A 14,187-nucleotide genomic window follows, 5' to 3' on the forward strand; every position below is an offset into this window, starting at 1 on the left:
AATGTAGATTTTTTGGTAAAATTCATGTAATGTAGATTTGGTCAAAGTAACGTTGAGAAAAATTAGCTTCAAGTTTTGTTTTAGACGAAATTAAGGTGTTTTATAAACTAATTAAGGTTTTTATTATATAGTGTTACCATTTAATCAAAATATTAAACACGACAAAGTCCAAGCATGCTTTTAAAAGGGAGCAAATCCAATAGGAACCAAACGGATTCTTTGCAGTCATACAAAATCATTTTTAAAATCGAAAGGATAAATTGGAATGGATGGATGATCTCATCCTTAGCATGTGGTGTCCCAATAATTAAGCTTCAGGGAATATTTAAAGATCAATCGAAACGTAAGAAAAGGTTTAAAAAAAGACTGATTCAGCTGTAAACCTGCATTTGGTCTTTGTTTTTATCTTAATAGGTAGTTATTTTAAAATTTTCAGAAGTTTAAACTTTAACCACTAAAAAAAAAGTGGTGGAATCTTTCTTCAAATCTTCAAAATTTGAACAGAGTTGGTAGTTTAATACTACTACTAACTTTTATTTACCTTCAAACGAGATTATGTACTTTTTATTTACATTTGGATGAATAGGCACGCTGTCTAGTGTAACAGCGAATTTGAACTGTGTATAAATAATTATTGATACAAACATTCATCGGAAAAAGTAAAATAAGAAAATATTCGAAAACAACAACAACTGCACGACACAAAACCCAAAATAACAAATGTGAAAGAAAGGTAAAAATGAGTGGTTAATAACATCAACATGAAAAAGTTGGTGCTCAATCACATTCTCCTAATCGAAAAAAGTAAACACCTAATCACTAGTTTAAATCAAAATGATCCAAAATAATTAGACTTTTAGGTTTAGTTGTGTTGCATTTTCCCTGATTTGATGGTCAAACAATCAGCGAGATTAGTTAGAAAGACAAAAAAAAAAAGTTCTTAAGTTTCTATAAATTTAAAGTGAGTGAGCATTGTTGAATCTATTTTTTTTCTTCATTTTCCATCCACGAGTGTTTTTTTTTCTTGACAACAATAAGCTACTCTAACGTGATTCCGCCGGTCCAGAAAACCAAATCGGAAGTATCGAACCGACATATAACATAGCTGAAGGTGAACTCTTTATCTCATGTACAAGCTTTTCCGCCATTGTGTTGCGCTTTTGGAATATATCGGATATTAAAATTGGGGGAAAAAGTCTTACTTCAGCGAAATTCTTCCATATGCGTAGTGAATGCTGGTCATTCTTCAGATGATTACATCATCATCACCAATTGAAAACAATCCGTAGCAAAAACCACATCTGAGAACTACAGGGTCTTCATGCATTTCATTACTCAAATCAGCGCTTCACATTATGCATATAAAGGAGATACGCTACGTCGGAGATTCATCACCCCCATCATCTTGTCCTCTGAATCTATCTGTCGAGTGTTGATTCTATATTTTCTAAAGACAGTTGGGTTATATAATGGCATCTCCCATTTCTCTTTTGAACTATTGGCTCTGATTGGTATTTAATAGAGTAACAAAGTGAAAATGAAAAAGCGGAATAAGGAGAAAAAAAAAGAGCAAAACCAAGAGTAAAACTTTTTTCCCAGTTTATTGTAGAATAATAGGTTCTACCAATTTTGTTGTTTTTTGGAGTTAGATGAAAACATATATTACTTGATTGGTGAAATTTAGAGTAACACAACGGAATTTTTGTCAAAAAAAAGAAGAAGAGTAGACTCCAGCATTTTGAACTTTTTCTCTCTCATAAAGACATAAACTCTCCATCTTCTCTCTTCTCCAAAAGTTTTCAAATTTGCAGATCTGCAGCTCCGGCGGCTTCCATAGCGTCGGAGCTGTGCTCTCATATGTATAAATCTTTTCAGTACGGTTCTTTTAAGATCAGTCTTGTATTTGGTCTTTTTCGGGTGTAGCTCTTTAGGTGTTAAGGAGATCTTTAGATAATCTCTAAGATGTGGGATGGTTTTATTTCTTCGTCGCTGCGGTTGCTTACTTGATTGATTTGACCCGATCTGTATTTTTTTCTGGTGTACGGTGCTGGTTGAAGCCGTCTCTGATGTGGGTTGTTAATTCTTCCAGCAGATTTGGTCAAATCGTGGTCGTTTGAGTCAGCTGTGATTGTCGCTTGGTCAATAATGCTCATCTCTTTCTTATATTCTGGGTTATTTGAAGCTTCTCTGTTGTTGTGTTTTGTCCTTCTGTTCGGTTTATGTCTCCCCATGGTTGGGGCTTTTGTTTCTGGGTAGAGGTGGTTCACATAACACTTTCTTCGCCGGCTTTGCTTTGATGATGGCGGAAACGCGGCGCTCATCTGTTCGGTTTCCGGAAGTTCGTAATTGCTGGTCGGGATTTTCACATGGAGGGGGCCTGGGTAGTGTTGTCCCTTGGACTCATATGTGGGCTGAAGTGAAGACCTGTTAAGTTTAATGTTTTCTGTATTGAGTTAGTTTTGGTCTTTTTGTTTGATGTTGATAATGGTTTAAACCTTTAATAAAAATTCCAGATGACAAAAAAAAAAAAAACGGAATTTTTGTTTTACTCCATTATATTATAGCAAACAATAAAGAGTGTTTTTATTTTCTGTTCAACAGAGAAAAATTGTAAAATCACTTATAACGTTTTGGGTGTTGTCATCTCCGGCATGGAATTGGTGGAATGATCGACGACAAGACAATCAATGTGTTTATGACTTTATGTTGAATCCAGATTCAAGTGGTAAATAATTTATTCTAATCATTTTAACTGGATAAATGATTTCTTTATTGTATGGAGATGTTATTTATTTTTTTCAATATATTGGATTCTTAATCAATTGATATCTTTAAATCTGAATTAGAGTTTAGCCAATATTATACAACAAAAAAATTGCAAAGAAAAAAGTTGGAATTTCATCGAATATATGATTAGTGAAGATAATCTCATCAAAAATTCTACTACCAAACAAAATGGTTTAGAAGAAATCGTCTTCAAATTTATTTTATTTTATGTATTGTATTATAATCTCTTTACTTTAAATTTGCAGTTGATTGTATTTTTATTAACTTATTGGTCATGTTACATTTAATATAGATAAAATAGTTGTTTAAAAAAAATTAAGTGAGTGAATTATTTAATTAGTATCTTTAAACTCTCTCTCTCTGGTCCATGTATCCCGCTCACTTCGACAGACAGAGTCCCTCCTTTTGCATAAAAGCATATTGACTATACATTTACTCTCTCTCTCGCTCCCATTTTCTCTCTTTCTTCTTGGAAGAGCTCCTCTTCTTTTTTTTTTGTAACTAAAAAGAAGAGCTCCTCTTCCTCTTTCCTTTTATTTTTTTTAGGGGGAAGAATTTTATCAGGAGCAGAGTAAGTTCCAATCTTCTCAGTTTCTATATACTTGTTAAGACGAGAGTTCCCATGTGATGGTTTTCTTCAAAAAAATTCTTTAAGGTTTGAAGCTTTTTTAACGTTATGGGTTGTTAGGATTCTTTTCTTGGATTAAGAACAACAAAAAGTGATTTGATTATTTCCTCAATTGGTGTTTGGAAAAAAAAAAGTGGATATGTATAGCAAGCTCCAAATGATCTCATGGGTTTGGTGTCTGTTGGTTTTCCTGAGAATAAAAAAAAAATGTGAAAAGCTTTCATGTAACTTGTTGTTACTCTTCCTTGTTCCAATTGCTGCTAATCCGATAAAAAGTTAAGTATAAACTCAGATTATAGAGGTACTAATTACCATGATATTTTTTTCTTCAAATTTAATCTCTCCATATTATTCGCTTTGAAGTTGCTAAGACTTTTTCCTTCTCCGTTGTTGTTTCTCAATCCTGAGCATATATTCCTGCGATACTCTTTCGATTTTGTTTAATAAGTTCTGATTTGCATTTGTTTGAAACTCTTTTTGACTTTAATTTAAACTCTCATTAATGTGATACATTTCTGGCTTTGTGTCCTGAGAGATCACCGTATCATCACTAGAACAACTTCCTTTTCATTTTTTTTTCTTTTGGGGACTAACAAAACACCTTCCCATTCTAGCTTTGTCTGATTCACCTGGGATACATCTCTTTCTCCTGTTGCATCCTTTACATGACATCTTCAGACCATTGATCTTCTACTTACAATTTCACAGATCTCTAGTCGACCATGAGCTGCTGAGATTGGGTGGGTTTGTTTTCCATCATGGGGAAGAAGGAGATAGCTGTTTCTGGGAACACCATTTCTCTCCAACATGCTCGTCCTGTAACTCGTGCCATTGCCTCTGCTCTGCGTGCTTCTTCTAAGTTGATTACATCTTCACAAGTGGCTGCTGCTACCAACCACAACCAGGGAAGGGTTCTGAGAGCAAACGGTAAAAGAAGAGCCTTCGAGGATGATGATGATGATAAGAATGGCAATGCACCTACTAAGAAGAAGCGAGCTCTTCTTAAAGACATCACAAACGTTACCTCCCATATTTCTTATGCTACAAGCTGCTTCAGTGCACCTAAAATTCAGGTTGTTTGTCTACACTATGCATGCTGCTTCTTTTTCTTTTTTTTTTATAAAGGTGTTTGTTTGCTGACAATTGTCCCATTTTTTTTAAAAAAGGTGGAGAATATAAAGCAGATAAAAAAAGGAAGGGCAGGTTCTTCCAAGGTAGCATCATCTTCTCCTACTTCACAAGTTACAGATGATGCAAAGTTACAAGCTGTGACAGATTCAGTAGGAGTAAGCTTGTCTAGCTGTTATGAAGCATCTTGTAGCTCTATCGAAAAGCCGAGTTCCAGGTTGCCTCCTAGACCCCTTGGGAGGAGATCAACTTCTACAGGTGAGTTTTTTACGAGTCTTCTATCTACTGTTGCTGTGTGAGTGATTTAAAAAAGTTACTTATCATTCTTTTCTTCTTGAAAATGGTTCCACAGTTCCAAAATTCATTGACATTGATTCAGATGTTAAGGATTCTCTACTCTGTAGCCTATATGCACCTGATATCTACTACAACCTACGTGTTGCTGAGGTAATAATCCCCTTTGGAATTTGATATCTTAGGACAATGCATCTGGTTAATCTAACTACTTGTCTCTTTAGCAGCTTAAACGCAGACCATGTCCTGATTTTATGGGGACAACACAAAGAGATGTGACTCAGACAATGCGGGGAATCCTGATTGATTGGCTTGTAGAGGTTAGTTTTGAATCCATTTTTGCATCTTGTTGCTAACTTTTGAAGTCTTTCTCACAAGTCAAAACTCTGTTTTACAGGTCTCAGAGGAATACACACTTGCATCTGATACTCTCTACCTCACAATGTATCTCATAGACTGGTTTCTACAAGGGAACTGCATGGAAAGACAAAGACTTCAATTGCTGGGCATCACATGTATGCTCATTGCTTCGTAAGTTCCTCCTAATCACCTCTGATAATCTCTTCCCAGTAAATCAAACAAATGCTTGTCTGAAAGACAGAGAGAATCTTTAAAAAAGAGAGTTTGGTTTGGTGGTGTTTCTTAAAAGAAAGTATGAGGAAATCAATGCGCCACGCATTGAAGAGTTGTGCTTCATCACGGATAACACTTACACAAGAGATGAGGTCCTAGAAATGGAGAGCCAAGTACTGAAGCATTTTAGCTTTCAAATTTACACTCCCACTTCAAAAACATTCCTCAGGTATTCTCACCTAGACATTGATAAAAATGCTTCATATATGCTGTTGTATGTATGTAGTCTTTAGTTATTCAAAATTTTTTCCATTTTTTTACAGGAGATTTCTCCGAGCAGCTCAAGCTTCTCACTTGGTAATTTACTTCTTTATCTTCTGAAAATGTATCCTGTTTTTATCCATTTATATCTAACTATCAAGATCTATAGCTAATCAAACACTTTTACCAGAAATATTGAAAGTATTTTATTCGGGAAGGTTTGTTGATATGCAGATGATGCCAAGCGTGGAAATGGAGTTTCTGGCGAATTATCTGACGGAATTGACGCTAATAGAGTGTCAATTCTTGAAGTACCTTCCTTCGGTTATAGCTGCATCGGCTGTTTTTCTTGCCAGGTGGACAATAAACCAATCAAGCCACCCTTGGGTCTGTTCTTGTTAAGAAACATATCACTTATGTTATGTTCCACGAATCTTTAATCTCACACGAGATTTTAATATTCTTCTCTTTTTATGTCCAGAATGCAACACTGGAGCACTACACAACGTACAAAGCCTCGGATCTCAAAGAATGTGTTCAGGCCTTGCAAGATCTGCAGCTTAATACCAAAGGATGTCCCTTAAACTCCATACGCATGAAATACATGCAAGACAAGGTAAGAAAGAAGTGAAATCTCAGTTTGGTTTTGTTAAACCGTTTCGGTTAAATCTGCCGCGTAATGTAACAGCTTTTTTTTTTGGTCACTTGGAACATTTATACAGTTCAAATCTGTGGCGGTGTTCACATCTCCTAAGATACATGAGAGACTATTCTGAAATCGGTTCATCTCTTAACCGATATAACACGTCTGTCTGTAACATTTTGTGATGGTCCGGTTCGTCCTTCTCTCTTTCTCTCTCTCTCTCTCAAATAAAAGAGTTAGTAATTTTTCCAAGGTCTCATTTATACCAAGAAGAGTAACAGGTATATTCCGGTTTAGTGTAGACATGTTTTGGTTCTGGTCCGTATTACACGACAGTTTAATTTTCAAATTGTAAAAGTCGGATCAGATGTATATTTTTTGTTTTTGGTTCATCAGGCAATTTCTGCTACGGAATAATATTCTTCATGCTTTAGTATAAATTAATTGATTAATTAATCCACCAAAGACATGAGAAAAAAGTAAATTCCGTATTTATTAAAAGACAGTATTGACATTAGTATAAAAACAGTATTGACATTTTTGACAGAGAGAGAGAGAGAGAGAAACAGACAGTGCATTAATCACACGTTATCCGACGGAAGAATATGACACACACATTATTTTTATGGAAAATAATGATAACAAAATTTGATCAATTTGCTTCTTCTTCCTTGCTTGCTGATGTGTCGCTCTGCTTCTGAGATAGATAGAGAGAATGGCGGGAGCAACTTCATCAAGTTTGATATGGTCGCCATGGCAAGCGACTCTTCATCATTATAATAATAGGTTTCATCATGTGAAAGGTTATCCGTTTCCATGTCACGCTTACCATCCCATTTGCAATTCTTTTAATTTCAAAAGGCGTTTTTCTTCTTCCATATTTAACGACGACCATGTCATTATGGATTCTTCTTCCTCCAACAAGCAAATGTCTGGTAAAAAAACGCCTTCTCCCTTATTATTCTCTCAAGTTTCTTCTCCTAATTTTGAGGTTTATTTAAGGTAGATTATATATTTCCTTATTGTTCAATCTTGTGTCTTGTCTGGTGGAGCTCTTGTTTCTGTAGTTGATTCATTTGTGTTGTCACACATTTGTTTGAAATTTTATTACTTGACTCAAAAGAAAAAAAACTTAATGATGGATGGATGACCTTCTTTGTTTACGTGTTTGTAGGGTGTGGTTGCTCTTGGATTCAGGACAATTCAATGGTTCATGCTTCGGCTTCAAGTTATGGGACATCTTCGAAGAAATGCTCGGCGTTGCCAACAAAAACAGTGGATGTCTCCTCAGTTTCAGACCTTTTTGAATTCATATGCTCGGGTCCCCTCGTAGACAAGATCGGTATTACTCCTGAAAATGTTTGCCAGTCCATCGACAAATGGTTACTCTATGGCTCACAGCTCTGCAGGCTCTTTCAGCTTAATGAGCTTAAGCTCACTATTCCTCAGAAAGCTAGGCTTTACCATTACTATATACCCGTCTTTGTTTGGTGCGAAGATCAAATTGCCCTGCATACTTCCAAGTTCAAAGATGGAGATGATGTGCCTCCACTAGTGGTACGGTACTAATAATTGTCTTTTCTTTTGGTAATTGTCTTAAATTAATGATAGGAGATGATCAAGAGATGTGATGCAGATTGGATTTAGCGCACCTCAAGGATGTGGCAAGACTACACTTGTGTTTGCACTTGATTATCTTTTCAAAACTACAAAAAGGTACCATTTCCCCCATATTACTGCAGCAGTTTACTTTATCTAAATTCCTATTAATGATTCTTAGTACTAACTCAAAGCAAATATCACAGGAAGTCGGCGACAATATCTATAGACGACTTTTACTTGACTGCACAAGGCCAGGTAAGACTTTACTTGTACTCTTTCTTGTCTGTCTGGGACCTTTTCGTCTCCTTTTAGTACCTTCCATTTATTTCTTTATTTTTTTATTTTATTGTCTCAGGCTAAATTGAGAGAAGAGAATCCAGGAAATGCACTTCTAGAGGTCCTAAAACTCATTCTTCAAATTTCTCAGCACTTCTTTTTTTATTCAGTTTGAAAATATCGTCATTTGTTTCATATATATATGTTTTCCAGTATCGTGGAAATGCAGGAAGTCATGATCTTCCGTTCTCTGTCGAAACAATAGAAGCCCTGGCTCAACTGACCAAGGACGGTTAGTTTCGTCAATAGTACTACAATAAATATTCTTGGCTGTTTTTTTCTTCTTTTTTTTGTGATTTTTGTGGGTCGTTGACAGGCATGAAGATGAAAGTTCCTCGGTACGATAAGGTGAGTAAACAACAACCCCTTGATTTTACCTTCTCTGCCTCATCATTTCCTGTAATAAACACACATAATGAAAATAGAGGGACCAGGTCTTAACTTGTTGAGGTATTCATATTTGGTTGCAGTCTGCTTATAGCGGGAGGGGTGACAGAGCCGATGCAACAACATGGCCTGAAGTTGAAGGACCTCTAAAGGTATATTTCTAATCATCTTCAAGTGTTTCTGTTTAAAGTTAAATGAAACAAGACCACTAATTTTGATTGGTCGATCTCTCAAGGTTATTCTATTTGAAGGATGGATGCTTGGTTTTAAACCTCTTCCTACTGAAGTCGTTAAATCAGTTGATCAACAGGTAATCTCAACTCCCTTCAAAACAATTGAGTAGTATTAGTAATACAACCTATATATATATCCTAAAATAAAATAAGAAAAAAACTCTGTTCTCTTTCTAAAGCTGGAGACAGTGAATAAGAACCTTGAAGCGTATTATGACGCATGGGACAAGTACATCAATGCTTGGGTCATCATTAAAATCAAGGACCCAAGTTATGTATACCGGTGGCGTCTTCAGGTTTGTATATCTACTTAACAACCAAAAAAAAAAAAAAAAAAAAAAAAAAAAAAAAAAACAAACAACCAAAAACTCATTAGTTTTCGCTGTGTTTCTCACTAGTAACTTTTTTGCTTTGGTTTTGGACAGGCGGAAATCGCCATGAGGCAGGCTGGCAAAGCCGGGATGTCAGATGATGAGGTATTTGGCATTCGTTAGCCAGTTACTAATCTTGTTGTTATTATACACATAGAAACGATGAACGTTGAAATATCTATCTAGGTGAATGACTTTGTGTCAAGGTATTTGCCTGCATATAAGGCCTATCTTCCCACTCTTTACTCAGAAGGACCTAGCGGCTCTGACCCTGACCGTGTTCTTGCCATAGATATCGATGAAGAAAGGAATCCCATACTCGCAACCTAATGACACATGCTCTTCTCGTTGTATGTAAAAGAGATTAACACTACACTGCACTTTTCTTTCTTCCATCTTTTGGTATGCAATTTGTTGCAGTGCTGCACATATATAATATGTATGTGTATTTCCTTGAAAATTAATTTTATTATTTTATAAGGACAAAAATTGCGGTAGGTTTTATTTGTGTGATCATAATCTTATAGACTTCAGACGATCCGTTGCGTGGAAACACTGCTCAATTCACACTGGAATTTTAGTTGCTGCACCAATCAAAACCCTTGACTGCTTATTGAATGTTTACATGATAAAGCAAAAAAATACGCTAGACCCCAAAAAGAGTTACATTTCCTAACCCAATTGGCAATAGCATTCGGGATTTTCATCAACCGCTTACGATTGCTTCACGATTCCACAATCTTTATCTGTTTCCCATAGTCTAGTGCTGTGTGACGGACGGATACATTAGCAAACAATTTTCTACTCCAAGCTGCTACGCGTTCTCAGGACAGACTCAATATATTTATGGGCTCTTGGGCCAAAAGGAAAAAGTTAGACCTCCGAAACTTACAATTTATTAAATTTATCACTAAAATTCTATTAAAACAAATATTAAAATAATTTAGGTTCCTACCATTTATTTTTATAAAAATATTTTATTTTATATAAAAATAAATTATGTATACAAAAAAATCAGAACCCCAATTATTATTAGACAGGGGGACACTAGATTGGGCCTGGGCGATTGCACCCATTATCCCCCTTAGAGCCGGCCCTGCGTGTTCTCAAAATATTTAATCTCAAAACGTAAAACTTGCAAAATGGAAAGTGGCTCATGATCGAATTCACAAAAATATTATGGAGTTTCTGATTCAATAAATCAAAGTTGATAATGTACTCATCTCAGACATTTAATCATAATGTCTTGTATATGTTATAATTCTTCTGGTGTCCAAGATCTATTGAATATAATGATTGATTGCAGCTACCTCACTCATGTAATGCATATGTCAACTCCATGAGGCACATGCATTCAACTTGTGAAAGGGTTACTTGAGTCCATTGATCAAGAGCTCGAAGATAGAGGAGTTTGACGGGCAGGAAGTAATTGCTCCTTTCGTTTGCCAACTAAAATATTTTTTTATGCCATCTCATCATAGCAAAGACTTGGATACGAGTAATCATATTTTAGTTTAATACTATCTCCATTCACAAAGATAAAAATTTTGAAAAAAATTGTTTCGTAAAAGTATAACTTTTGTGTCTTTAGAAAAAAAATATTGTAAATTTTAAGAAGATGAATTGAGTTTATCGGATTATTATAGGTTTAACTTTATTGAAAATTGATAATTACTGAAAATTATATATTTACTATAGAGATTTAATATATTTTCTTAATATGTGGGAAAAAAAATAAAATTATTATCTTTGTGAAATGGGTGTGTGAAAGAGACAAACACAGAGAAGCTTTGCTCTGAATAATACTTTTCTCATTGATTCAAAGGACTCGATTACATCATCTATTTAACATGACAAAGAGAACAATCTAGACCAAGAGATAAGGACAGCTAAGGCTGCCAGCTAGAAAGGTATCAGTCCTCCTCTCCAACAGCTAAGAGAGCATCAAATTGGTTGCAAAGCTTCACCGTACTCTTTTGTCTCTGTTCTTCTTGTGACCGTTGCTCACTCTGCTTTTGACTCTGTTTCGCAGGCTTTGCAGCATCTTGGTGTTGGGCCTGAAGCATCGGACGGCCCACTGAAGCTGTATCACTTACATTCCCCCTCAAACTTGAGGTAGGAGGAACTCCAACACCAAGTTTGGACCGCAAGTCAGTGAACTCTCGTCGTGGAAGAGACTTAGTGAATATGTCTGCAAGCTGCTGAGTAGAGGGAATGTGACGAGTCTCGATTAAACCAAGAGCAACCTGTTCTCGTATGTAATGGAAATCCGTGTCGAAGTGTTTAGAACGGTTATGCAGAGCCGGATTAGTACTCAGGTAGACAGCAGATAAGTTGTCACAGCGGAGGACAGTAGATGTAGGTTGAGACACGCCAATATCCCGCAGCAAGAATGATATCCAAGTAGTTTCCTGAGCTGTGGAGCAGAGAGCTCTATATTCGGCCTCAGTTGAGGACCTAGACACTGTCGCTTGGCGTTTAGCCGACCAAGAGATCAAATTAGGACCCAACAAAGTGCAGAATCCAGTTGTAGACCGTCTTGTTTCTCTGCATCCAGCCCAGTCACTATCACAATAAGCTGAGAGTGTCAACCCTGTATCTTTCTTGATGTGAAGACCAAGCTCAACCGTTCCTTTAATGTACCGCAGTATCCTCTTCAAGAGAGCAAAGTCAGACAACGTAGGCGCATGCATCCTTTGACAGACCAAGTTCACAGCATATTGAATGTCTGGTCTCGTTATTGTTAGGTACTGAAGCTTCCCAGCCAAGCTCCTATAGTAGGTAGGTTCAGTGAATAGCTCAGAAGGTACTTCGTCTGTCTTGGACGGCAGAGGAGTAGGCATGGGGTTGCAGTCAGTCATCGCGGCCTGATGCAAGATGTCTCGAGCGTAAGCTTGTTGATGAAGGAAGATTCCCCCTGAACACTGCTCCATCTCCACACCAAGAAAGTACTTAGGAGGACCAAGATCCTTCATAGAGAATCTTGTGTTCAACGCAGACAGCAGCTCAGCTAACAACTTGTCATCACTTCCAGTCAATAAAATGTCATCAACGTAGAGTAAGAGAACCAGAGACTTATGATCATGATGATAGGTAAACAGAGAGGGATCTGAGCGACAGCAGACGAAGCCAAACTCCAGAAGAAAGCTACTAAACGTATCAAACCAGGCACGTGGTGCCTGTTTGAGACCGTATAATGCTTTGGTCAAGCAGCACACATGATCTGGCCTATTCGGATCAACAAAACCATCAGGTTGAAACATATATACCGGTTCAGATAATTCGCCATGAAGGAATGCACTTGATACATCCAACTGCTTAATAGGCCAGTCTCTTGCCGTTGCAACATTGAGCATAACTCGTATAGTAGCCGTTCTGACAACCGGGCTAAATGTCTCTAGATAGTCAATCCCTGCTTCCTGCTGATTACCTCGAGCTACCAGGCGAGACTTGAGCTGCTTGACTGTTCCATCTGGGTTCAACTTCACTGTGTGCACCCAACCACTCATCAGAACATTCATCTCAGGCGTTCTTGGAACCAAGGTCCAGGTGTTGAGGATGTGAACCTTAGTAATTTCTTCTGTAACAGAGTTGTTCCATCCAGGATGAGCCATTGCTTCTTTTATATTCTTTGGCACAGCAGGAACAAATTTTGAAGCGACCAATGCATATCGAGTGTTTGGCTTAGAGATTCCTGACTTTGCACGAGTACGCATTGCATGAACATTTTGTTGAGGCAGAACAGGAATCACCGGCTGTTGGACTTGAATAGGGGATAAGGGAGGGGATGCTACTTCCTGGTGATCCACTACAACGGGAGGAGTGGGAGGTACTAAGAGTGGAACTGTAGGAAGGAGCTTCGGAAGTTGGGGTGTCTGTTCCTGATCAGAAGAAGCAGTAGCCGCTTGCCAAGCCTTAAGCAGACGGGTTTCATACCGAGGAACCAGAGACTTGTATTGCTCTCTAAAAGGGAAGGTTTCTTCATCAAAGATGACGTGTCTTGAGATATACACTCGTTCTGTTGGTGGAAACAAACAGCGATAGCCCTTGTGATGAGAACTGTAGCCAAGAAACACGCACTGCAGTGATCTTGGTTCAAGCTTGTGTTCAGTAATATCTCTAAGACACGGGTAACAAGCAGAGCCAAAACTGCGGAGGTGAGAATAATCAGGCTTGTGCTTCAACATCAGTTCAATCGGGCTCTTTCCTTCACTTGACACTCTAGGAAGATAGTTGGTCAGATAAGAGGCAGTGTGAAAGGCTTCAACCCAGTAGTTGAGTGGAAGGTGACTTTGAAACATCATAGAGAGACCAAGCTCTATGATATGTCTATGTTTCCGTTCTGCCATACCGTTTTGTTGAGGGGTATGAGGACAGGAGACTTGGTGTCGAATGCCTGAGTCTACTAGATGTTGTTTCAGTTTGTTGTTGATAAACTCGCCACCACCATCCGTTTGAAGGATTTTAATCTTTGTTGAGTACTGATTCTCCACTAGTTTTTGAAACCCAACAAAGATAGAATAAAACTCTGCTTTATTACTCAACGGGTAGAACCAACTATAACGGGAGAATTCGTCTACAAAGATTGCATAATAACGAAACCCCTGATTTGAAACAACCGGAGAGGGACCCCAGAGATCACAGTGGATACATCCTAGAGGTTCAGAAACTAAAGAAGTTGAAACAGAAAATTGCAGTCTGCTACTCTTGCTCATCTGACACGGCTGACAGAGAGACTTCTTGTTGCTCTTATTGATGAAGATTGCCTTGCTGCTTTGAAGTTGTTGAAGAGTCTTAGAGTTCGTGTGTCCTAATCTTGAGTGCCAAACCTCCTCTGATGCAGAGACTTGTCTGTTCGAGAAGAGAACCTCAATCTCATTGCTCTTCAACTGATATAACCCTTTACTTCGAGGCCCTTTGGCTATCACTCGCTGATTCGGTATA

At 37.5% G+C, this 14,187-nt stretch overlaps 2 protein-coding genes across 8 annotated transcripts; both read left to right on the plus strand.

Annotated features, from left to right (window-relative positions):
- Nucleotides 1-1,549: 1,549 nt before the first annotated feature.
- Nucleotides 1,550-6,723, plus strand: LOC108823447 (cyclin-A2-4-like). Of its 7 annotated transcripts, none has more exons than XM_056994168.1 (11): nucleotides 1,550-2,725; nucleotides 4,124-4,488; nucleotides 4,582-4,801; nucleotides 4,896-4,990; nucleotides 5,062-5,157; nucleotides 5,235-5,368; nucleotides 5,457-5,639; nucleotides 5,734-5,767; nucleotides 5,906-6,058; nucleotides 6,153-6,287; nucleotides 6,394-6,723. In XM_056994168.1, the coding sequence occupies exons 2-11, from the start codon at nucleotides 4,174-4,176 to the stop codon at nucleotides 6,445-6,447; spliced, it is 1,419 nt and encodes a 472-aa protein (XP_056850148.1). In that variant the 5' UTR covers nucleotides 1,550-2,725; nucleotides 4,124-4,173; the 3' UTR covers nucleotides 6,448-6,723. The 7 variants fall into 7 exon arrangements, with proteins under 7 accessions (XP_056850148.1, XP_056850147.1, XP_018452158.1 ...); XM_056994167.1 differs by lacking the exon at nucleotides 1,550-2,725 and adding an exon at nucleotides 3,212-3,358; XM_018596656.2 differs by lacking the exon at nucleotides 1,550-2,725 and adding an exon at nucleotides 3,212-3,358 and having other exon boundaries at nucleotides 5,487-5,639.
- A 210-nt stretch (nucleotides 6,724-6,933) lies between these two features.
- LOC108823440 (D-glycerate 3-kinase, chloroplastic-like) lies at nucleotides 6,934-9,732 on the plus strand. Its single transcript, XM_018596643.2, has 12 exons — nucleotides 6,934-7,249; nucleotides 7,489-7,871; nucleotides 7,951-8,030; nucleotides 8,120-8,171; nucleotides 8,272-8,313; nucleotides 8,406-8,484; nucleotides 8,569-8,600; nucleotides 8,723-8,791; nucleotides 8,875-8,949; nucleotides 9,052-9,168; nucleotides 9,298-9,348; nucleotides 9,430-9,732. Exons 1-12 carry the CDS (start codon nucleotides 7,030-7,032, stop codon nucleotides 9,571-9,573), a joined length of 1,344 nt encoding a protein of 447 aa, XP_018452145.1. The 5' UTR covers nucleotides 6,934-7,029; the 3' UTR covers nucleotides 9,574-9,732.
- Nucleotides 9,733-14,187: the final 4,455 nt, after the last annotated feature.

The sequence above is a fragment of the Raphanus sativus genome, chromosome 9, assembly GCF_000801105.2.
Source record: "Raphanus sativus cultivar WK10039 chromosome 9, ASM80110v3, whole genome shotgun sequence".
Classification (NCBI taxonomy): Eukaryota; Viridiplantae; Streptophyta; class Magnoliopsida; order Brassicales; family Brassicaceae; genus Raphanus; species Raphanus sativus.

Bases quoted from the DNA above. Each gene is read 5' to 3' on its own strand.
- LOC108823447 (XM_056994168.1), top strand. From the start codon at position 4,174: ATGGGGAAGAAGGAGATAGCTGTTTCTGGGAACACCATTTCTCTCCAA. The intron at 4,802-4,895 runs GTGAGTTTTTTA...ATGGTTCCACAG, and splicing joins GAGGAGATCAACTTCTACAG to TTCCAAAATTCATTGACATT. The intron at 4,991-5,061 runs GTAATAATCCCC...TTGTCTCTTTAG, and splicing joins ACAACCTACGTGTTGCTGAG to CAGCTTAAACGCAGACCATG.
- LOC108823440 (XM_018596643.2), top strand. From the start codon at position 7,030: ATGGCGGGAGCAACTTCATCAAGTTTGATATGGTCGCCATGGCAAGCG. The intron at 8,485-8,568 runs GTTAGTTTCGTC...GGTCGTTGACAG, and splicing joins GGCTCAACTGACCAAGGACG to GCATGAAGATGAAAGTTCCT. The intron at 8,792-8,874 runs GTATATTTCTAA...CGATCTCTCAAG, and splicing joins AAGTTGAAGGACCTCTAAAG to GTTATTCTATTTGAAGGATG.